General features: G+C 34.5%; 1 protein-coding gene and 1 pseudogene across 1 annotated transcript in view; one reads left to right on the top strand and one right to left on the bottom strand.

Annotated features, from left to right (window-relative positions):
- Window positions 1-24,818, bottom strand: part of ASCC3 (activating signal cointegrator 1 complex subunit 3) — a 363,321-nt gene that overhangs the window by 16,977 nt on the left and 321,526 nt on the right. Inside the window, exon 37 of the mRNA XM_012438418.3 lies at window positions 17,025-17,249. Coding sequence (XP_012293841.2) covers window positions 17,025-17,249 — 225 coding nt within the window. The remainder of the gene's footprint in view (window positions 1-17,024; window positions 17,250-24,818) is intronic.
- On the top strand, window positions 7,482-8,316 carry LOC135268303 (DCN1-like protein 1; annotated as a pseudogene).

Below are 24,818 nucleotides of genomic sequence, written 5' to 3'. Positions count from 1 at the left end.
CTTCACAGAAAGGGGACCTTAAGCTTAAAGAAGTTTAGTGACTATGTAATCATGCTGGTAAAAAAGTGATGAAGTTAAGGCTTGATTTTGGCTTTCCAGTTTCATATATGTGCTCATTACATTGTATTCTATTAAATGTGCTGATTTCCATAGATCCTGTCTTTCTTCAAAAAGAATCTGAGATGGCTTACATCTGTCCTCTTTTTCCTACATAGCAGAAAAATGCAAACTCCAAACAAAATTATTATGTATTTAATTGATTATTGTTTCCGTGAGTAAATTTTATCAACATAGTTTTTGAAAATCTAAAATTTTAAAATTAATTTTAACCCACCATTTCGTTATAACTATATCTTAACATTTATCTTCAGGCACTTATCTTTTGAAACACAACTGAATTCTGGATATATATAATCTAAAAGTAAAATAGGAATATTGAGCACTATGATAAAATTAACCAAATTTTATTGCAAGAAATAGCATCCCTGACGTAGGCTACTAAAAGAAAATCTACATCATTAAATGTACATAAAGAGGGAGGTTAAAAGATGGATAATAAAATCTAGCTGTAAGCCTCCTTATTTTAAAAATTTCCCCTAAAATCTAAACTTCAGTTTAAGGAATACATCAGTTTAATCCTTAGTGTCCTCAAGTCTCTGTGGCTGTAGGGTGTATGCATAGAGTTGGACAGATGGTGCTCCAGCCTCTCTCCCCTTCTTAGTATTCTTTAGACTTATACTCTCTCTTCCTCCTCCCTTTATCCTTCCTCCTCTTCAAGGAACCTTTTCTCCTTTTCCCCATATCTCTTGTCATCATCTTAATGTATCTAGTGATAGTACTGGGATTACAATAAACATATGAAAATAAGATCATTGCCAGAAGCAGTGGCTCAGGCCTATAATTCCAGCACTTTGGGAGGTGAAGGCGGGACAATCAGTTGAACCCAGAAGTTTGAGACCAGCCTGGGCAACATAGTGAGACCCCGTTAAAAAAAAAATGCTGGGTATGGTGGTATGTGCCTGTGGTCCTAGTTACTTGGAGCCTGAGGTGGAAGGATCGCTTGAGCCCAGGAGGTTGAGACTACTACACTCCAGCCTGGGTGACAGAGTGAGACCCTGTCTCAAAAAAAAAAAAAAAAGAAAGAAAGAAAGAAAAAAGAAAAAGAAAAAAAAAGAAAAGAAGATCATGACAAAGGTTGAAGTGATACACAATGTTGTTATGTCTGTTCAAATTAAATGACATGAGGATGATATATTGTCATCAGAGTTTAAAAGAAAGAGATTTATTTATGCTAAAATGAGAAAAAATACATTAATTTATGAAAACCAAGTTATTTATGAAGTATCACAAGAATGCAAAACACTATGGAAAGATCATCAAAAACCGGAAAGTTTGAGAAACTGTCAGAGCCAAGAGAAGCCTGAGAAGTCTACTGAATTTAATGGGATATTCACAATGAGATTCTAGAATAGAAAAAGGGCATTCGGGATCATCACACTTTGTATACCTTTATGAAAATGTTACATGTACCCTCAAAATAGGCACAACTATTATATATCAAGAAAAAATTTTAAAAAGAAAATAGAACATTAGGTAAAAATTAAAGAATTCTGAATAAGTATAGACTTTAGTTAAGAATTATTTGCCAGTATTGGCTTATTAACTGTAACAAATGTACCTTACTAATTTATTACCTTACTAATAAATTTAAGATGTCAATATTGGAGGAAAAATATGGGAACTCTGTACTATCTTTGCAACTTTTCTGGAATATAAAAATATTCTCAAACAAAAAGTTTATTTAAAAAAATTATGGAAATTGATCCTAGGCAGCTTGTTAAAACATTAGTTGTTAGACATCTGCTAGAAAATGCACTATTTAGTTCAAGAGCTCCCAGAAGTTTTACAATGAGGGGAAAACCCGAAAAAGCTTTCTTGACAGAAAAGCACACTCCTTTAAAGGTTCAGGTCAGTTGCAAGCAATGATACAATATTTTGTCAATAATTAAAATGCTATAAGTACATTTATAAGAATCTTTTTCAATAGCAACAGTTGTTCATAGTAACTTTCTCCTGAACTTTCACCCCCAGAAGGTTAGCATTCAGGAAGCTCAGCTGCTGTCTAACAAACTTAATTAATCAAAAAGTCATTTCCGAGCTGTAACTATGAGTAAAAGCACTTCAAGTGTGCTAGCAAGCCTACAAGTTAATCAAAATGCTAATGCAGTACAAATTAAAGTTGTGATTAACATTTCACAGTAGCTGCTTAAGTGAATTGATCACACAAATGGGTTAAGCATTACTCATTTCCTATAGCCCCAACCGGGAAAAGGGTTGTTATGTGGGTATGAGGAGAGGAGCAGGGGGAAGAAGGATTCTTCATAATAGCATCATATCATCAATAAACCACCACCAAATTGTTATACAAAAGCTTACAGGTAAAGTCACCCAAGGGGAAAACAGCCTTCCAAATTACATTACAGTCCTTGAAAGGAGAATGGCTATAAATCCACAAGAGTAAGTAAAGGTGTTTAACACCTCAAAATCCACACATTTGTATTAGTTTTGGAAAAGCGAAATGCATCAGCTCTGTATCACTTCCCTAGTGAAGAATGGCGCTTTGTTTTAGGTGGTGTTTTGGGTGTTCTACTGTGGAGATAAAGTGTAGCTTTGACCATCTAGGACTAGGATTCTGCACCATTGTGTGGTCCTTTGCATTTGGAAGAATAATCACTCAGGATTAAGTTCATTTAGAATTATTTGTTTTTAAATAGTCATTCATTAATACAACGTCATCAGGTTTTTACCGCAAGATATGAGCTCCTGGCAGTCTGGCAAGGAACGCAGCCTGAATTAGACTTCACCTTCATCCCTACGAATTTGATAAGGTCACACTAATATTTACAATAAATAAACTATATTTTTTGGTAGATAATTCAGATTTGGCAGAAAATCTTAAAAACATTGTAAGAATCCACACATAAAAAAATCTCCTTTTCCAATCTTTCCTATAAAAGAAATAGAAAGAAAAAAGTGAAATATTTATTTTAGTTACCTATGATATATTGAGATCTATATACTCCAAGCATTGTACCCAAGTCACCTTAACAGTTGGTGACATTATAGTTAAGTTTCCAGCATATTTTGGATGATACAAAAGACCCCAAATGTATACTCAGAGAATTAATGCTCACAGTTCCTTGAAACATATCCATAAATTATTTACTTATAATTTACTCATCTTTTTCTCAAAATGATTAGAAGAAGCTTTCTGAAGCTTCTTGTGCAGCACTGTCTACTTAAAGATAATGTTTTCTTGGTCTAATAAGAATTTAAAAATTTGAAAAAATTCTACAAAAATACACAAAAGATTTTATCTACCATTTGCTGTATCAAAACATTTCTTACAAGTATTGGATTAAGGATTTGACCAAGTACTTCTATTGTTAAGCTCGGCAATACCTGGACTATTTTCACTGCTAACTGTATTTGAACTCTGCAATTCTAAAACTCATTTGTTTAAATGACACTGACATTCTTTAATACACTGCCAACCCACTGAGCCTGTGCTTAGTGCATCCATAGGTAAACACTCATCAAAGGTTACTTTAGCCTTGCTCCATGGCAATTCTACCTCTTGGCATCATAAAAAATTCCTATGCTTTTTAATCTACTACAAATGAGAATCACTTGTTAATGAAAATATAGAACCAGCTTACAGTCATATTTTTCACTTAAAATAATTTTAATGAAAAATACCCATATCATTATATCTTATTTTTTCTTCCCTTATCTTATTCTATCCTATTCTCAGACTCTACTGTGTGTATCCATAAATGTACACACACATCTTTTTTATTTTTTTAAGATGGCATCTCACTCTGTCATCCAGGCTGGAGTGCAGTAGCATGAATCATGGCTCATTGCAGCCTCAAACTCCTGGGCTCAAATGATCCTCCTGTTTGAGCCTCCCAAGTAACTGGGACTACAGGTGAATGCCACCATGCCCAGCTAATTTCTTTTTTAAATTTTTTGTAGAGATGTCTCACTTTGTTGTTGCCCAGGCTGGTCTCGAATTCCTGGCTTCAAGTGATCCTCCTGCCTCAGCCTCCCCCTGTTGGGATCACTGGCATGAGCCATTGGACCTGGCCCATACATATCTTAAGGGTGTCTATTAATATAGTTTAAAAAATAGATTGAAGAGAAAATGCATTTTCAGAATATCTGTGAGTTACAGGAAAAATATAATACTAGTTATGTAAATTTAATATACTTTTAGTTTATCAGAAGTTGTTACAGAGATTAAGAGGTAGAATTGTTTTGAAGTTTCAGCTAAACAACAATCCCACCAATAAACTTGTAAAGTTTTGTTTTTGCAAATATAGGAAGGTTGTTGGAATGAAAAAGGTATGCCCATATAATTTATATACTTCTTCCCTTGATTTACGCAGTTGATTAAATATATTTTTTAGCTAGCACTTATGACAACTGATAAAGCCTACTAGAACATTTTGACATTAATTGGAGTTTACATAGTATCTCACATGTGAAAGAGAAGAAAGACTGGAAACTCAGTAGATCAAAAAGACTTGTCTGCTCATCCTATGGAGTAGTCATTCTTTTATTCCCTTACTTTCTTAACTTGCTTTCACAAAAATAAAAATAAAAAAAATAAATAAAATAAAAGAGGGGAAAGGATTCCCTATTTAATAAATGGTATTGGGAAAACTGGCTAGCCATATGCAGAAAGCTGAAACTGGATCCCTTCCTTACACCTTATACAAAAATTAACTCAAGATGGATTAAAGATTTAAACATAAGACCTAACACCATAAAAACCCTAAAAGAAAACCTAGGCAATACTATTCAGGACATAGGCATGGGCAATGACTTCATGACTAAAACACAAAAAGCAATGGCAACAAAAGCCAAAATAGACAAATGAAATCTAATTAAACTAAAGAGCTTCTGCACAGCAAAAGAAACTATCATTAGAGTGAACCGGCAACCAGTAGGATGGGAAAAAATTTTTGCAATCTGCCCATCTGACAAAGGGCTAATATCCAGAATCCACAGAGAACTTAAATAAACTTATAAGAAAAACACAAACAACTCCATCAAAAAGTGACTGAAGGATATGAACAGACACTTTTCAAAAGAAGACATTTATGCAGCCAACAAACATATGAAAAAAAGCTCATCATCACTGGTCATTAGAGAAATGCAAATCAAAACCACACCGAGATACCATTTCACACCATTTAGAATGGTGATCATTAAAAAATCTGGAGACAACAGATGCTAGAGAGGATGTGGAGAAATAGGAATGCTTTTACACTGTTGGTGGGAGTATAAATTAGTTCAACGATTGTGGAAGACAGTGTGGCAATTCCTCAAGGATCTAGAATCAGAAATACCAGCAATCCCATTAATGGGCATATACCAAAAGGATTATATATCATCCTATTATAAAGACACATGCACATGCATGTTTATTGTGTCATTGTTCACAATAACAAAAACTTGGAACCAACCCAAAAGCCCATCAATGATAGACTGGAAAAAGAAAATGTGGCGCATATACACCATGGAATACTATGCAGCCATAAAAAAGGATGAGTTTATGTCCTTTGCAGGGACATGGATAAAGCTGGAAACCATCATTCTCAGCAAACTGACAGAAGAATAGAAAACCAAACACCACACGTTCTCACTCATAAGTGGGAGTTGAACAATGAGAACACATGGATATGGGGGGTGGGGGAACATCACACACCTGTTGGGGGGTAGGACGCTACGGGAGGGATAGCAGGGGATAAGGGTCTAGGAGAGGGATAGCATTAGGAGAAATATCTAATGTAGATGATTGGTTGATGGATGCAGCAAACCACCATGGTACATGTATACCAATGCAACAAATCTGCATGCTCTGCACATGTACCTCAGAACTTAAAGTATAATAATAATAAAAAAGACGTGGGTGTTGAGCAAAATAATATAAAATGAAATCTCCCCTATTAAATTTAGATCCAAGAATACATAAAACAATCGAAACTTATCCACCAGAATGTAGCTCCTTAAAGGTCTTCCTTTCAGACACTGAATCACCTAGAATACTATCAAAGCAGCTATGCTGGCTATTTCCATTAGGGCAACGGAATATAAATTCAATCTGTATTAACCTGTACCTTGGTATGTAGAAGACAGATCTTTACATTCTCCCTCAATAGTAAAGAGGAGAGATTTGCTATCTTTTGGGGAATTGGTAGGTCCATATCTTGAGGCAAGGAACTCTGAAAGTGCCTATTACTTGTAGAAGTTTGAAGTTTTTCAAATGTGTGTGTGTGTTTGTGTGTGTATGTGTGCGTGTTTATTGCAGTAAACCTATGCAGAAATTATTCCAGTGTGCACATACCATTCATTATAGGGTTATCTTATAATTATGATGCTATTCTTCCTTCTTCCTATGGACCAACAATCTGATCTTTCTCCCATTATTTTCAATTATTGTAGCTTTATGGGAGAAGGTGAGGAAACAAATGGTTAATTCATTAGTTTATGGAGCATAATTAAAAACTTGAGAAGATGCACAAGCAACTGATACAAAAAAAGCAAACACCCTACCAACTGGACACTGTAGAGTGATAAAATAAAGCAGTTACAAATATTCAATCATATTAACAAGTCTCTCTTAGAAACTGGTTAAAGTAATTATACGCAGACTGTTGAAAAGGGAACCAGAGTAATTAAAGGGAAGTGATTTGAGTATACCTTGAAAAACAGGGATTAAAAACATTATTCATGGTCTAATGGGGGTTCGTGGTTAAAAATGTAAAAATTCCAGTGAGGTTCTCAAATTTTAAAACAAATTCTCACTAGATCATGGGTACAATTTTAAAATCCATCAATATAGGACAAAGGGAACACAGTGAAATACATTTTTATGGTATATCCAACCTGTGATGAAGGCTGTTTTTGCCTTCTGATGTGATTTTGGGAAAGTTGTTTAGTCTTCAACTGCAAAACAAGAGTAATAATTGTACTGCTTCACTAGACTATTGTAGAAAATGCAACAGTTAAATGCAAAGCAAGTACAACAGAGCCTGATACAAAGAAAGCCTTCAATAAACGTTCACCGTTTCCACCGTCATGATGTTTGCCTTATGGCCCATCATTAAATAGCGATTTTTTTTTCTTTTTTGGTAGGAGGTACAGGATGGTGTGCAGTTCTGCAAATATTCTGGTATAATTGGGTATTTAACATATATTAATTCCAATTTAAGTCTGGAAGCATAGGTTTCTAGAAATCTTTCTAATTCGTATATACTGTCACATTTCTCTCTCTGTGTGTGTGTATGTGTGTGTATGAGATGTGTTTTCCTTTCATGAATTAACATCATTTTTCTTGTAGTCTTTAGGAATATTGTTGTTCATTTGCTGCAGAGCTGAAGGAGGGAGGGAGAGGCCTGGAGGACACCAACATGAACAAGTTGAAATCATTGCAGAAGGGTAAAGTTTGTCAGGTTATGATCTTCATACAATCTAGTGAAAAAGCAGCAGCAAATTGTGTATTTCAAAATGACTGGAAGTTAGATGTTGCAACAGAAAATTTTTTCCAAAATCCCCACTTCATATATGAGAGAGTGTAAAACGATCATTAGACAGGAAGAAGTTAGAACAACTGTACAATAGATAAAAAGATCCTCAAGATGAGAATACAATTGGAATAGATGGTACACAGCAGTTCTGTGATGACCTGGCACTCGATCCAGCCAGCATCAGTGTGTTGATTATTGCATGGAAGTTCAGAGCAGCAACATAGTGTGAGTTCTCCAAACAGGAGTTCATGGATGGCATGACAGAATTAGGATGTGACAACATAGAAAAACTAAAGGCCCAGATATCCAAGATGGAACAAAAATTGAAAGAACCAGAATGATTTAATGATTTTTACCAGTTTACTTTTAATTTTGCAAAGAATCTAGAACAAAAAGGATTAGATCTAGAAATGGCCATTTCCTACTAGAACTCAGTGCTAAGTGGAAGATATAAATTCTTAGATTTATGGAATAACTTTTTGTTGGAACATCATAAACGATCAATACCAAAAGACATTTGGAATCTTCTTTTAGACTTCAGTACAATGATTGCAGATGACATGTCTAATTATGATGAAGAAGGAGCATGGCCTGTTCTTATTGATGACTTTGTGGAATTTGCACACCCTCAAACTGCTGGGACAAAAAGTACAACAGTGTAGCACTAAAGGAACCTTCTAGAATGTACATAGTCTGTGCAATAAATACAATAGAAAATGGCACAATTTCTGCTGGCTGGACTGAACTGAAGATCAATCCTCACACTTGAGACAAAACTTTAAGAATACATCTTGGACCATGTCATATTTCATTCTTCTAATGGTAGTTTGGGCTTGTCTTCTAGTCTGGGCTGCTCTAAACGTTTATAATTCCAGTATTGCGGATTTCATCTTATATCTATGGACCATCCTAGTTTATTCTCCCACAAGACTTATGGTGATTATTTTGAGGTTTCCATTCTCTCCTAAAGCACAATGCTGTCTTCATCAGAAAACAGTTGGCATAAGAATTAAACACATGAACGACACAAAATAATTTGTAATAACTTCTTAAATACACATTTTGGGCCAGTTGCAAAGACTATGCTCATAGCACTTCCAATGAGAATGATATATTTAAGTGTACTGGATCTGGAATGGTGCTTTGGTTTGGGGGACTTTTTTTCTTTTCCTGGCAAATCACATGTGTTGTTGATGTGACTAGAGTATCTGATGAAAAAACAATGTCAGAATAATCAACATGAAAATTTTTTAAAACTTGGTGCCTATCTGAAAAATGTATTGTGTTTCAGACTCCTGATTTCAAAAGGTTCCACAGAACTAGTCAGCGCTTACTTTACTCATGTTTACATATAGTTGTCCTACAGGAACTTTTATTTAGAAAATGTCTGCATAATGTTTGATTCTACTCCTATCTACATTTTGTACTACATAATTGAACTTCATTATGCTTTTGAAATGCTTATCTGCCTGTCACATAAGTTAAACTATTTAATTTGTTTTGAATGTTTTGGATCGCTACACAATACAATATTCTAAATTTAGGCATGAGGGTTTTTTTTTGTTTTGTTTTTATTATTTTTTTTTGTCATTGCACTATGGAACACAAAATTCTCTTAATTTATAAAAAGATAGTAGGAGTTAAATTTTGAAAATGTTTGTGATGAGCTATGAAGTTCAATATTTATAATACAGGTACTGTTCTTTCAAATAGTCCATTTTTGATGATTTCTTATTTCGTTGAAATTGCTTTAACTGCCAATCACTGTGGTTGCCGAATATTTACTTCAGGAGCAAAGATTTTCAAACAAGAATACATAATGCAAAATACCAATCTGGCTTCTAGTCTTTTTACTGTTTTTGTTTCACTCAGATTAGCTCAGTTTTCTCATCAAAGCAGAATGCTATCGTTTGTATTTTTTTTATTACAAGACCCATGACTTGCTTTTATGCTGAAAATGGTCATTTCTCTGTTCACTTACTGACATGTGAAGAAGGGTTTCTTACTTTCTTAAACATTTCTGTAAGGCAGGCTAGAAATGTAATCAAATGTTAGATGATTATGGTCTTTTGATAGGCACAGATTCTGCTTGGTATATCCAGGCACTCTCTAAGGTCTAGGGTTGTTATTAACAAAGGAATGTACTTCAGAATAGCAGTGCATTTTATGAAAATATGGAAATTATTTTAAGAAACAATGACATATTAAAACTGCCTTTTATTTACATGATTTTGAAATAGACTAGAAAGTTTTCCCTATAGACGTATTAATATTCCAATCATAACTTTAATTCACGAATGCTGTTTTACCAAAAGAAAAATTTGAAAATTTCTATTCAGCTATTGGAATTGGTTATTAAAAGAAAAAGAAAAAAGAAGAATCCTGCTGCATTCAGTATTTCCTGATTTCAGTTTTGTAAATATAAAGAGGAACTTCAATTATGAAAAAAATTTAAAAGGTATCTATCTATATACGTAACATATATATGTACTGTTTTATTTCCTGTCTTGAAGATTTTGAGTTATGGTTATTGTTTTCAGATTGATTAATTCACATATGCTGTGTTTTGCAATGAGATCCCATTAGTTTTTTTTTTTCTTTTTTCAATATAAAGTGTTTTCTTTAAAAGTTCATGGCCTAGTGCCTTGGATTTTACATATTTTTCTTTCTAAATCCAAAACCTTTTCAACAAAATAGTGTTTGTCATCAGGTTGGTACTAAACACTTATAATTACTGTGTAATTATAAACAAAAAACATAAAGCTTTGAATATAATAATGTAGCATAAAAGTTAAGGTTGTTCACTATGATGGCATCTTAGAATTAAATAAAACCTTTACTAGGGCTGACAAAAAAAAGAATATTGCTGCTAACGTCCTTTAAAATAAATCTTAAAATACAGACAAGTGTTTTGATCTGTTAAAATGTAGGCTGCAGGCTTGATAACATGAGCAGAAGGGTAAATCTAGCCTTTATGACTTCTGAAAAAAAGCTTTTCCAAATTAACTCAGTAAATTGACAGCACAATTAAACTTGGAATCACACAGCCCTCTGCGTCTCAGCTCACTGAGTTCAGGCTCTACAAGCCATGGTTTATCTTTTTGCATGACACATCTGGAAAGCTCAATTACTGGAAAGTTTTGAAGTAAATACCATATGTAGGAAGTAGTGACAGTGACCAAGATATAAACACATATTGTTATACTATTCGGCTTAGTACTGTGTTTAGATGTTTTTCACTTAAATGAAGATTGTTTTTCACTTAAATGAAGATTATTTTTTAATTTGCAGACTGGTGGCACTTCTTAGAAATGATCAGAGATATCAGAGCAAGAACAAAAGTCCTGGAATCTCCATTTGGTTTCAGCACAGATTGCCTCAACAAATCACCTTTAGCAGAGCTATTTAACTTCTCTGAAAGCCAATGGCTTTGTTCTTTGATAAAAAAGCAAACAACAAAAAAACAAAAACAAACAAAAAAACAGTGTCAGGGGTGAGTGTGGTGGCTCACGCCTGTAATCCCATCACTTTGGGAGGATGAGGGGGGCTGATGGTTAAGCCCAGGAGTTTGAGACCTGGGCAACATGGAGAAACTCTGGCTCTTCAAATTTTCCAAAACATTAGGTAGGCATGGTGACTTGCACCTGTAGTCCCAGCTACTTAGGAGGCTGAGGTGGGAGAATCCATTGAGCTTAGAAGTCAAGGCTGTAGTGAGCCAAGATGGTATCATTGCACTCCAGCCTGGGAGTCAGAGCAAGACCCTGTTGCCCAGGCAAAAACCAAAACCAAAAACCAAAACCAACCAACGAAACAAAAAACACACAAAAAACCAGTGTGAGGCAGAGAGGTACTGAAAACACCAGACATTTATCATTAGTTATGGTTTTGTCACCAAATTTGGAAATTTAGGTAACTCACTTTAATTTTTGATACTTTTTACTTTTAATTTTCCTATAAGAGCTAACATATAGCTTTTCTTTGGTATATCCTGCAGAGAAAGGCTGTTATATCACTTTCTACATTTTACAAATATGTTTTACAGTTAATATGATCAAGAAGAAGATTTCAAAGGTAAAGAGCAAGGACAATCAATTCCAAAATTATGGAATTTATAAATTAGAATATTCTAAACAGATTTTAAAAATTGAGATATGTACAGTAATTTTAATATTTATTTTTGTTAAGGGGATAGTAAAGGAAATGCTAGTAACAGTAAAGTATTAAAAGGAACCATGACAAAAATATGTTAAGCCAAAAAATGACACAAATGCCCTTGATACATAATTTGAAATGGGATAGGAGAAGCAAAGGCAGGCTGCAATGTAGATCTGACTTCAAGTCAGGAGGAATACTTCTACTACAAGTATGTTTTTCTTTTGTGAAAGATTGCTCAGAACATGGGTAGTCAAGACCACAGAGTTTTTATAATCTGGATGATGGTGCAAATAAAAGGTATGCTTCTATAAAATAAAGAAAATAGTTAAATCACTTTGATAAAGCAAGGAAATGAAAGAACTTGTAAGAATGAAGATACTAAGACCTATTTCCTCAAATTGTTGTTTACCTTATAAACATTAGCTAATGCACCACTCTTCCAAGGTGTTAGTTTTACTCAGATACCAGAGGTTAAGTGACTTGCCTATGGTCTTATACTAAAATGGCAGCAGAGGAGAATTTACAGTCAGAACTGGTGGCAGATCCCCATCCACAGTTTGCAAGATCATGCTCTTGTCCCACGACAGCAGTAGTATAATTTTAAATCAGCCAGCAGAGCTGCAAACTGCTTGAACCAGTACTTTCTAAGGCCAGTAGTACCCGTGTATCAAATGAAAACAACAGGGTACAGAATTAGAACTGCCAATCAGTCTTCTCGCAAAGTTTCCTATTGGCAACTTTAATATTCTTCCCTCTTTCCGGCTTGTTTACTTTTACACAATCTTTGTAGAGAAATTCCAGGAGTGAGAGGATGTAGAATATGAAGCTGGTTTTCATCTCTTTACAATGAAATTTCTTTCCAGGTAGCTTCTCAAAAGCCAAGCCAAACATTTAAGATGGTCAAAACTAATGCTTATAACTTAAAATAGAGAAAAACCGCACACACAAATGTCTAACAGAGAACTCACTAAATAAATTATGAAATTTTATATGAGGGAATATAGTGTAGTCATTAGAAATTATTCTTGAGAATAATATTTAATGCTATACATTATTAGGCATTTATAAAATAACATGATACTTCTGTAAGAAAAAAGGGACCGTATGTGTAAATATATCAAGAAAAGGTCTCCAAAGAAAAAAAAGAAATGTACACAATTACGGCACTTTAGTTAGTATCTGCTTTTTGGAAGAGTAAGGGTTATAATTCTAAGACTACATCACTGAATAATCCAGGATTGAGTATCTAAATAAATATATCTTTATTAACAATACTGTGGTACCTTACAGGTAGAAAGAGGAGTTATTAATAAAAAAGGAGGAAGACTAAATGAACACTTTGGTCTTAGATTGAAATAAGAGGTATTCGAATGGTAAATATAGATGTTTTTGCACACAAATACACACGAGAGGTAAATGGACATACAAATAAATATAAATGTCTATGTATACATACTTTTCTTTCCTTGCTTTGTACACTGAGAGGGCCTAGAAGCAAAGATACCCAAGTAGCAATGGAATGCAGCAAGATTTTATATTTTTGAGACTGGGTCTCGCTCTGTCACCCAGGCTGGAGTACAGTGACTTAATCATTGCTCATTGTGACCTTGACCTCCTGGGTTCAAGCAATTCTCTCACCTTGGCATCCTCTACCCTCCACCACTACGCCCAGCTAATTTTTAAATTTTTTGAGGAGATGGGGTCTCACTATGCTGCCTAGGCTGGTTCTGAACTCCTGGCCTCAGTGATCCTCCCATCTTGGCCCCCTAAAGTGCTGAGATTACAGGTATGAACCACCATGCCCAGTCCAGATTTTAGTTTCTACAACCATTCTCTAATAAAAGAAATCAGGGTTCTTTAAAAAAAAATGCCAATTCCAAGGCTGGGCAGGGACAGAACAAGATACCAGAATGCAAGGTAGTATTTAAGAAACATTGGGGATGAGTCTATACTTATATAAATAAATAACTGAATAAAGTAAATAATTGGAGGAGAAGGGAAGTTCTTCCTTATATTGTAATTCCAAGAATGATGAAAATAGAAAATCACAGTAATAATAATTGTTCCAGGCAAATATCACCTGGATATTTCAGGTGATATTTCATCCATTTCAGCAATGGATGCTGAAAATAATGTTAAAAAGCATGACAAGAAACAGGATATTTGTATAATCTCAAAGTTTCTCCCCAAAATATATTTATTAATTGCAAAAGAAAAAAAGTAGATTTATTGCGAAGAAGGCTGGCAGACACCACCTCAATTGTATAAAGCATATCATTGCCAAACACATCTGCCAAAAGCCTCCTGATATGATACACTACGAAGACAAACCATCACTGTTGTGGTATTCTTGACAAAGAATACCACAAACTTAAATATAATCATAAGGAAACATCAGGCAAATCCAAACTGTGGGATAACTCTATAAAATAACTGCCTGGTACTCTTCACAATTGCCAAGAAAGAGAAGAAGATAAAGGAGACATGACAACTAAATGCAACATGGGATCCTGAATTGAATCATGGTAGAGAGAGAAAAAGCAATTATTGGAATAAAATTCTTATCGACAAAATTTGAACAGGTCTGTAGATTTGTTAATAGAACTGGACCAACATTGAGTTAAGATGTTAACTTCAGGAAAGGCCAGGTAAAAGGTATAAGAGAATTTCATTGCAGTATTTTACAAACTTTTTGTAAGCTTTAAAAAAGTAAAAATTCACTAAAAAAAAGGAAGCCTCATATTCATGTGGATGAAGATATAATTACTATGAATGACTTTTAGTATGCTGCTTTTCCAAATTACCTACAATGAAGTATATTACTTTTATAGTTAATGAGAAAATGATTTCTCTTTACATGCTAATTGGAAGGATCAACAATATTCAAGAAATATAAATATTATCCCAGGACACTGTATATAAGGATATATTATATATATATATGTATATATACACACATACATATATATATACACATATATGTATACACACACACACACACACACACACACACACACATACATACACACTGTATATAAAAATATCTAATAGAAGATAGAAGTACCTGGATGAATCCTTTTCCTTAAAAGTAAACTTAGAAACAGACTTCTGTAAGAAATTTCCTAGATTATTGTAGAGCTTTTGAATCGTTATTGACTGAATGCTAAAAAAGAATCAATGAGTTGGTCATGCAATATATGTTTCAGAAGTGATATACAAATAAAAATTATAATACATAATCAATATATCTGCAAGTATAAAAATTTAATTTATCTTGCCATTTTTCTTCAACCCTTTCTGACCCCAGAGTTCATTAGCAAGTCAGTGTTTGAGAGAGGAAAAGAAGTTATAGGAAACACAAATGAGTATCCAGGGCAACAGCTAAAACTTCAGGACCTTTAACCTTTGTGAAGTGTGACTAATAAGCAGTAGCAAATCACCTTCCTCAATAAGTAAACCATGTGTTAGTTACAAAAGAATGTAAAAACGTGTTATATGTTTATTATAGCCTTAATTCCCTTCCAATTTTTGATAACTTGAGCTTACTTTATTTTTTATAATACTTCTAGTTTCTAAAACAGTAACATTGCTATTTTTGATAATAAAAATATTTGAGACTCATTTTAAAACATTCAAACATTTAAGAATAGCATAAAGAATTAAAAATCACCCCAAATTCTGCTATCCAGGTACCACTACTGTTAATAGTGGACACCATTCTGGATCTCCTTTCTGGGTATATGTTCATATACAGATATGGACATTCAACATAAATGTAGAGTTCACAAATGGAATTGTAATATTTCATAGTGTTCTAATAATCTGAGAGATACTTAGATTATTTCCAAGCCTTAACTTTGCAAATAATTTCATAATGTATATTCTTGTACATACATATATTTATATAAACTAACTTACTCTATCTTTAAAAACCTTAAATCTTTTGAAAAATTCAAAAATGGGTTTTTATTATAAACATGTCCAAAAAAGGTATAAAGTAGAAAATCGAAATCCTTTATAATCGTAATCCTTTAGGTATTCTTCCCCCACCAAAACCAGCTCTTCTCACAATCATCCCCCAATAATGTCAGCTCCGTTCTTCTAGTTGCTATGGAGAAAAGCCTTGAAATCATCTTTGGTTCCTTGCTTTCCCTAAAATCCCTTGTTCATTAGAAGAGTCTGTTAGTTCTCCTTAGAAAAATATTCAGTATCCAACCAATTCTCATCAATCTCAACCATATTAACTTGATCAAACTACCATCATTGCTTGTCTAGCACTAGAGCACTTAAGGTATAAAAAGGTCATTGATATGGTTTCGAACTCCACATTGCAACTAATCTTCAAGAAATACTCCTTGTCAGGTTCTGGTGTAGCATTAAAGAAGAATATCCACAATTATCTGAAAAGGCTATAAAAAGATTCTGCTCTTTTTAAACTACTTACCTCTCTAGGCTGGCTTTTTTTTTTTTTTCATATACTTCAACTAAAACATCCTATTGCAATAGGCATTTTATGTTTTTTGTAAAGGGAGATATATAAATCTAGTTAAATCTCTATTAAGTTGGATATTAAAGATATTTACAAAGTGTAAAAACTGCCATACTTCTCACTAATCATTTTTATTGTTTTAACCATCTCTTTCGATCTTTTTTTACAATAAGCTTCTTTGATATTCCTTGAATGTATCAAGTAATTTCCTATATGAGAACTTTCTTAGTGTTTGGAATACAAACCTCTAGAAACCCTATGGTTCACTCTCTTCTTTAATTTTTTGTTAAATGTCACCTTATTAGTGAGGTAGTTCCTGAATATCATATTAAAAAATAGTACAAACAGTACCCTCCATCTTTCTCTTTATTTCCTTTAGAATTCTTTATTGTTAAAAAAAATAGCAGTTATTTAAAAATGGCAGTTATTACCTATTAATTTACATTTTAAATTGTCAGTCTTCCTCATCTTGAGTGAAAGTCCATAACAGAAGGGACTCTTCTGTCTTGTTCATTACTATATGCTCAGTGCCTAGAATAGTATCTGGCACATAGTATAGTTTGCCTTCAATACATTTTAGTAGAATGGGTGACTGAAACTGTCATCTTATTTCATTTACATTTGCTTTTATGCTGGAAATTCTTGATACAATCAACCAGCTGTTTCTCAACAATGCAACCATAAAGTTGTTAAATGCAAGTACATTTTATCCTAAAACTAGAAAAAACAGGGCAGGAATGATGGGAGAAAACATACATAGGTATTAAAAATGACTTTCATACCTGACATACTCTGAGAGCCTGGTCCAAGACTGTTTTGGTATCAGTGTCATAATCTGGGCAGGGTAGCATGGCTCGGCTGAGATGTGCCTGTAGCAGGAGATGGGCTTTCGTATGAGGGCTGTCAAACGAATGAGGATTTAATTCAATGGGAAGACATTTTGCCAGTTCACTATTCATGTTATCTTCATTGTGTCTCACTGGCAAATCTGTATACTCTTCGGCATCCTGAAAAAAAAAAAGTCCCACAATGCTGAATCAAAGTATAATAATTAATGTACTTCTTAGCTTTAACTACTGACATTTAAAGCATGGCTAAGAAAAATCTTACAATAACCATATCCCTTAGAATTTTGCTTGTTCAATACTATCATTAATACATTAATGTTCCTTTGTATTTAGAGTCAACAAAAATAATAGAGTATTTACTAGGCATCACACACTATGCATGACACTGGGGACACAGTAGTGAACTAGAAGCTGAGAGCCCATCAGAAAAATTGTTTATCTACAATAAACAAATTCTATAAAGTGTAATACATCTTATGATATGGTAAAAATGCAGAGTGTTGAATGGAAATTCAGTTGGGGGACCTACTTATTTTAGAGGGTCAGGGAAAGCTTTCTGAAAAAGTGATGTTTAACTTAAGATCTTGTGAATAAACAGAAGAAATAAGACAGGGCTGGAGAAAGGGGCAAGGGTAGGATTGGCAAGATGAGAAAGGGTGAAGAGCAGAATTATTAAGTTACTATTTATTATAACCAATTAGATCTCAGTCAGATTGTTCTGGAATGTTTCAATTTTTCATCTTAGATTTTTTAGGGTAGAGTAGTAAAAAGCAGTCTTCATGATATCAGTCAATAAATACCAACTGAACCCACAAAGTGAAACTAGAACTGTTACGTTAAAAAAATAGACTAATCTATTTATTAGTATTTGTTGTGAAATAAAAATCCTATTTTTCCAAATATGTAGTTATTTGAGATTGCCCATGGATATTGATATGAATCCTACATTAGACATAACATATATTGGATATGATATTCAAACAGGGGCTGGATTTATCCTCCTACTGCAACTGCCCCTTCCTCCAAAAAAAAGATGAAACCTATGAGACACTAGTCTTCAAGATGCTGAACATAAGACTATGAAAGACAATGATCCCTGATATATAGAAAACAAACTAGGTGACCCTTAGCATTGCCTCAGCTTACTGCATGAAGAGTTATCATACTGTGATCCAGGTGCACCTGGAGGAGTCCTACATTGAAGAGATGAAGAAGGCCTTGCCTAAGTAGTGGAGAATAATTAGCTTTAAGACAAATACTACTCTAGACCTGCCTAGCAAATCAAAAAGCAACATTTAAAAAGATCAAACAGCTTTGAAGTAAATTAACTGCATTCCAGAACAGAGCTCAAGAAGATTTATAGGAATACAAAAATATGTAGTACTCAAGAAGGTGAAATTCACAAGGTATGGCATCCAATTAATGATTATCAACTATACAGAAAAGCAAGAAAAGAGGATCTATAACAAGGAGAATAATCAATTAATGAAAACATAGGACTGACATAGATTTTAGAATTAGCAGACAAAGAAAACAGTTGTTGCAACTGTATTTTACATTTTAAAAAAGTTAATGACAACTAACTACTCAATTCAGATTTCTAGAGCTAAACATGACAATGTCTGAGATGAAAAATACACTGAATTTTATTAATGGTAGAATACACACTGAAGAAGAAATTAATAAACTTAAAGACATCAATAGAAACTATTAAAAATGAAACACAAAGAGAAAAAAGAATTTTAAAAATCAACACAGCATTAATGAGTTGTGACACAACCTCAAGTGGCCTAATGTACTTTGTGGGAGGTAGGGCAGAAAAAAATTTTAAGAAATGGTGACTGGAAAAGTTCTAATTTGATATAAACTATAAATCCATAGATTTGAGAAGTTCAACAAATCTCAACCAAAGAAAAATGAAGAAAACTACACAACCATAATTCATTACTAAATTGCTCAAAATCACTAATAAAGAGAAAATATGAAAAGCAGCCAGAGGAAACACTATGTTACATACAGTGGAAGAAAGATAAGAAAGCAGATTTCTCATCAGAAATAATACTATAAGGGAACAGTGAAGCAACATCTTTAATTTACTGTAAGGAAAACAACTGTCAATCTAGAATGCTAAATTCAGTGAAAACAAAATTTTTCAAAAGTGAAGAATTTTCAAACATACAAAAGCTGAAATAATTCAGCTGACCTGCTTAATGTTAAAGTCATTGTTTAAGCATAAGACAAATTATACCAGATGAAAATATGAACCTATACAAAGAAATAAAGAGCACTAAAAGTGGTAATTTCATGGATAAACATGTAAGAATTTGTTATTACTCTAATATCATTGAATAAAAAATGATTGTTTAAGCCAAAATAATAAAGAATGCATTATGGAGTTTATAATACATGAAAAAGTAAGATATATGACACAACAGCATAACTTCCAGTAGGGGAGAAATGGAGGTATAAGATTGTGAGGTTCTCTTAGTATATGTGAAATGTTAAAATACGATTTGAAGATAGACTGTGATGTTAAAAATGTACACCATGAATTTTAAAGCAACCACTACAATAGCAAAATGCAAGAGTTATAGCTAGAAAGTCACCATGGAGGATAAGAAATAACTAATCTATTTTCAAAGAACTAACAATAGAACTACCCCTTGACCCAGCAGCCCCACTACTAGGTATCTACCTGAAGGAAAATAAATCATTGTATCAAAAAGGTATCTGCACTGGTATGTTTGTTGTAGCACTATTTACAATAGCAAAGTTATAGAATAAAGTGTCCATCAGTGGATAACTGAATAGAGAAAACGTGGTATATACCATGGAATACTATGCAGCCATAAAACGAATGAAATGATGTCTTCTGCAGCAATATAAATGGAGGTGGAGGCCATTATCCTAAGTGAAATAACTCAGAACATCAAATATTGCATGTTCTCACATATAAGTGGGAGACAGACAATGGGTACACATGGACATGCATACACATAGAATTTATTAATAGACACTGGGGACTCCAAAAGGAAGAAGGGTGGGAGAGGGTTAAGAGTTGAAAGATTACTTATTGGGTACAACACTCACTATTTGGGTGATGGGTATACTAGAAACCCAAACTCCACCACATAATATATCCATGTAATGCATCCGTACATGTACCACCCTGAATCTATAAATTTTTTTTTAAATACTCCAAATGAAGGTAAAGATAAAGAACAAAAATATAAAAAACAGATGGAACATGTGAATTATGTTTTCATATCATAATGAAATTAAATTAGAAATCAATAACAATCTGTGGAAAACAAATAAGATTATACACTTAAACCTAAGCATATCAACAGTCACATTAAATGTAAATGGTCTAAACAACTCCAATTGAAGTCAGACATTATCTACATAATAATAAAGCATGACCCAACTACAGTTGTCCCCTGGTTTCCATGGGGGATTGATTCCAGGACCCCCTGCAGATACTTAAATCCACAGAATACTCAAGTCTTTTATATAAAATGTGTAGTATTTGCATATAACTTACACATAACCTCCTGTATACTTTAAATCATCTCTAGATTACTTACAATATCTAATACAATGTAATCTATGTACATACTTGTTATACTGTATTGTTTAGGGAATAATGACAACAAACAAAAGTCTATACAGGTTCAGTACAAATGCAGTCATTTTTTGTTTGTTTATGAATATTTTCTATCTGCAACTGATTGAATCTATGAATGCAGAACCCATGGGCACAGAGGGCCAACCATATATGTTTGCCTGCTACCAAACACTAATATACATATATAAATACATGTATGTATGTGTAGCTATGTATATATTAATATATAGAGACACAAATATGTTAAAAGTAAAGAAATAGAAAAAGCTATGCTATGCTAACAGTAGTTCAAAGAAAAGTGGAGTGGCTATATTAATTTCAGACAATGTAGATTTCAGAGCAAAGATTATCTTCTTTCTTTTTCTTTTTTTTTTTTGAAATGGAATTTCGCTCTTGTTACCCAGGCTGGAGTGCAATGGCATAATCTCGGCTCACTGCAACCTCAGCCTCCCGGGTTCAAGCAATTCTCCTGCCTCAGCCTCCCGAGTAGGTGGGACTACAGGCGTGTGCCACCATGCCAAGCTAATTTTTGTATTTTTAGTAGAGATAGAGTTTCACCATGTTGACCAGGATGGTCTCGATCTCTTGACCTCGTGATCCACCCGCCTCGGCCTCCCAAAGTGCTGGGATTATAGGCAGGAGCCACTGTGCCTGGCCCGCGAAGATTATTTTCCAGGATAAAAATGGTAACTTCATAACTATAATGGAGCCAATCAATCAGAAGGACATAACAATCTGAACCATTTATGTCCTGAATAACAGCTTCAAAATCCATGAAAAATAATCTGTAGAAGTACATGGAGAAGTAGAAAAAAAATCACAAGTATTGCTGATGATTTCAATACCTGTCTTTCAATAATCACTAAAACAAGTAGAAAAAATAAACAAGAATATAGAATTGAACAACACTGTCAACTAAGTTGACTTGATTGACATTTGTAAAACACACAACCCAAAAACAGTAGAATATATTTATTCTCAAGAGCACAGAGACTATTTACTGAGATAGATCATATTAGGGGGCCATAAAAACAAATTTCAAGTGATACTTTGACTGCAAGAAAATTAAATGGGAAATCAATGACAGACCTCTGGAAAATCCCAAATATCTAGAAACTAAGTAATATACCTCTAAATAACTCATGATTGAAAGAAAAAATAAAATAGGAAATGAGAACATATTTTGCACTGAATGAAAATAAAAACATATCAGATTTTGTGGGACATCACTAGAACAGTACTTTGGAGGGATTTATAATACTAAACATCTATATTATAACTGAAGGATTGCTGGCAAAATGGCTAAATAGGAATAGGTCTGGTCTGCAGTTCTCAGTGAGATCAATGCAGAAGGCAGGCGATTTCTGCATTTCCAACTAAGGTACTCAGTTCATCTCCTCTCTGGGCAGGGCATCGCTGAAAAAAAGGCAGCAGCTGCAGTCAGGGAATTATAGATAAAACCCCCATCTCTCTGTGACAGAGTACCTGGGGGAAGGGGTGGCAGTGGGCACAGCTTTAGCAGCTATGCCTGACAACTCTGAAAGAGCAGCAGATCTCCGAGCACAGTGTTTGAGTTCTGATAAGGGACAGACTGCCTCCTCAAGTGGGTCCCTGACTCCTGTGTATCATGATTGGAAGATACCTCCCAGTAGGGACCAACACACACCTCACGCAGGAGAGCTCTGGCTGGCATCTGGTGAGTGCCCCTCTGGAACAAAGCTCCCAGAGAAAGGAACAGGCAGCAATCTTTGCTGTTCTGCAGCCTCTGCTGGTGATACCCAGGCAAACAGGGTCTGGAGTGGACCTCCAGTAAACACCAGCAGGCCTGCATCAGAGGGGTCTGACTGTTAGAAGGAAAACCAACAAACAGAAAGGAATAATATTAACATCAACAAAAAGAACATCCACTCAGAGGCCCCATCCGAAGGTCACAAACATCAAAGACCAAAGGTAGATAAAACCATGAAGATGGAGACAAACTGGTGCAAAAGGCTGAAAATTCCAAAAACCAGAACACCTGTTCTCCTCCAAAGGATCACAACTCCTCACCAGCAAGGGAACAAAACTGGACAAAGAATGAGCTTGACGAATTGATAGAAGTAGGCTTCAGAAGGTGGGTAACAACAAACTTCTCTGAGCAAAAGAAGCATGTTCTATCTAACCCAATGCAAGGAAGCTAAGAACCTTGAAAAAAGGTTAGAGGAATTGCTAGCAAGAATAACCTGTTTAGAGAAGAACATAAATGACCTGATGGAGTTGAAAAACACAGCACAAGAACTTCGTGAAGCATACACAAGTATCAATAGCTGAATTGATCAAGCAGAAGAAAGGATATCAGAGACTGAAGATCAACTCAATGAAGTAAAGTGAGAAGACAAGATTAGAGAAAAAGAAGTGAAAAGAAACGAACCAAGTCTCCAAGAAATATGGAATTATGTAAAAAGACCAAATCTACATTTGAGTGGTATACCTGAAACTGATGGGGTGAATGGAACCAAGTTGGAAAACACTCTTCAGGATATTGTCCAGGAGAACTTCCCCAACCTATGAAGGCAGGCCAACATTCAAATTCAGGAAATAGAGAGAATACCACAAAGATACTCCATGAGAAGAGCAACCCAAGTCACATAATTGTCAGATTCACCAAGGTTGAAATGAAGGAAAAAATGTTAAGGGCAGCCAGAGAGAAAGGATAGGTTACCCACAAAGGGAAGCCAATCAGACTAACAGTGGCTCTCTCGGCAGAAACCCTACAAGCCAGAAGAGGGTGTACACCAACATTCAACATTCTTAAAGAAAAGAATTTTCAACTCAGAATTTCATATCCAGCCAAACTAAGCTTCATAAGCAAAGGATAAATAAAATCCTTAATGGACAAACAAATGCTGAGATATTTTGTCACCATTAGGCCTGCCTTATAAGAGCTCCCAAAGGAAACACTAAACATGGAAAGAAACAACCAGTACCAGCCACTGCCAAAACATACCAGATTGTAAAGACCATCAACACTATGAAGAAACTGCATCAACCAACAGGCAATATGACCAGCTGGCATCATAATAACACAACCAAATTCACACATAACAATGTTGACCTTAAAGGTAAATGGGCTAAATGTCCCAATTAAAAGACATAGACTGGCAAACTGGATAAAGATCAAGAATCATTAGTGTGCTGCATTAAGGAGACCTGTCTCATGTGTAAAGACACACATAAACTCTAAATAAAGGAATAGAGGAAGATTTACCAAGCAAATGGAAAGCAAAAAGAAGCAGGGGTTGCACTTCTGGTCTCTGATAAAACAGACTTTAAACCAAAGAAGATCAAAAGAGAGAAAGAAATGCATTACATAATGGTAATGGGATCAATGCAACAAGAGGAGCTAACTGTTCTAAACACATATGCACTCAATTCAGGAGTACCCAGATTCATAAAGCAAGTTCTTAGAGACCTACAAAGAGGCTTAGACTCCCACACAATAGTAGTGGAAGATTTAACACCCCACTGTCAACATTAGACAGATCAATGAGACAGAAAATTGAAAAGGATATGCAGGACTTGAACTCAGCTCTGGATCAGGCGGACCTAACAGACATCTACAGAACACTCCACCCCAAATCAACAGAATATACATTCTTCTCAGCACCATATCATGCTTATTCTAAAATTGATGACATAATTGAAAGTAAAACACTCCTCAGAAAATGCAAAATAATGGAAATCATAAACAGTCTCTCAGACCACAGTGCAATCAAATTAGAACTCAGGATTAAGAAACTCACTTAGACTGCACAACTACAGAAAAACGTAACAACCTGCTCCTGAATGACTACTGGGTAAATAATGTAATTAAGGCAGAAATAAAGAAGTTCTTTGAAACTAAGGAGAATAAAACACAATGTTCCAGAATCTCTGGGACACATTTAAAGCAGTATGTAGTGGGAAATTTATAGCACTAAATGCCCACAAGGGAAAGCAGGAAGATCTAAAATCAACATCCTAACATCACAATTAAAAGAACTAGAGAAGCAAGAGCACACAAATTCAAAAGCTAGCAGAAGACAAGAAATAACCAAGATCAGAGCAGAAGTAAAGGAGAT

Source organism: Aotus nancymaae, unplaced genomic scaffold (genome assembly GCF_030222135.1).
Source record: "Aotus nancymaae isolate 86718 unplaced genomic scaffold, 86718_ANA_hifiasm-v0.15.2.pri h1tg000040l, whole genome shotgun sequence".
NCBI classification, from domain to species: Eukaryota; Metazoa; Chordata; class Mammalia; order Primates; family Aotidae; genus Aotus; species Aotus nancymaae.
This window is presented reverse-complemented; position numbering and strand designations above follow the sequence as displayed.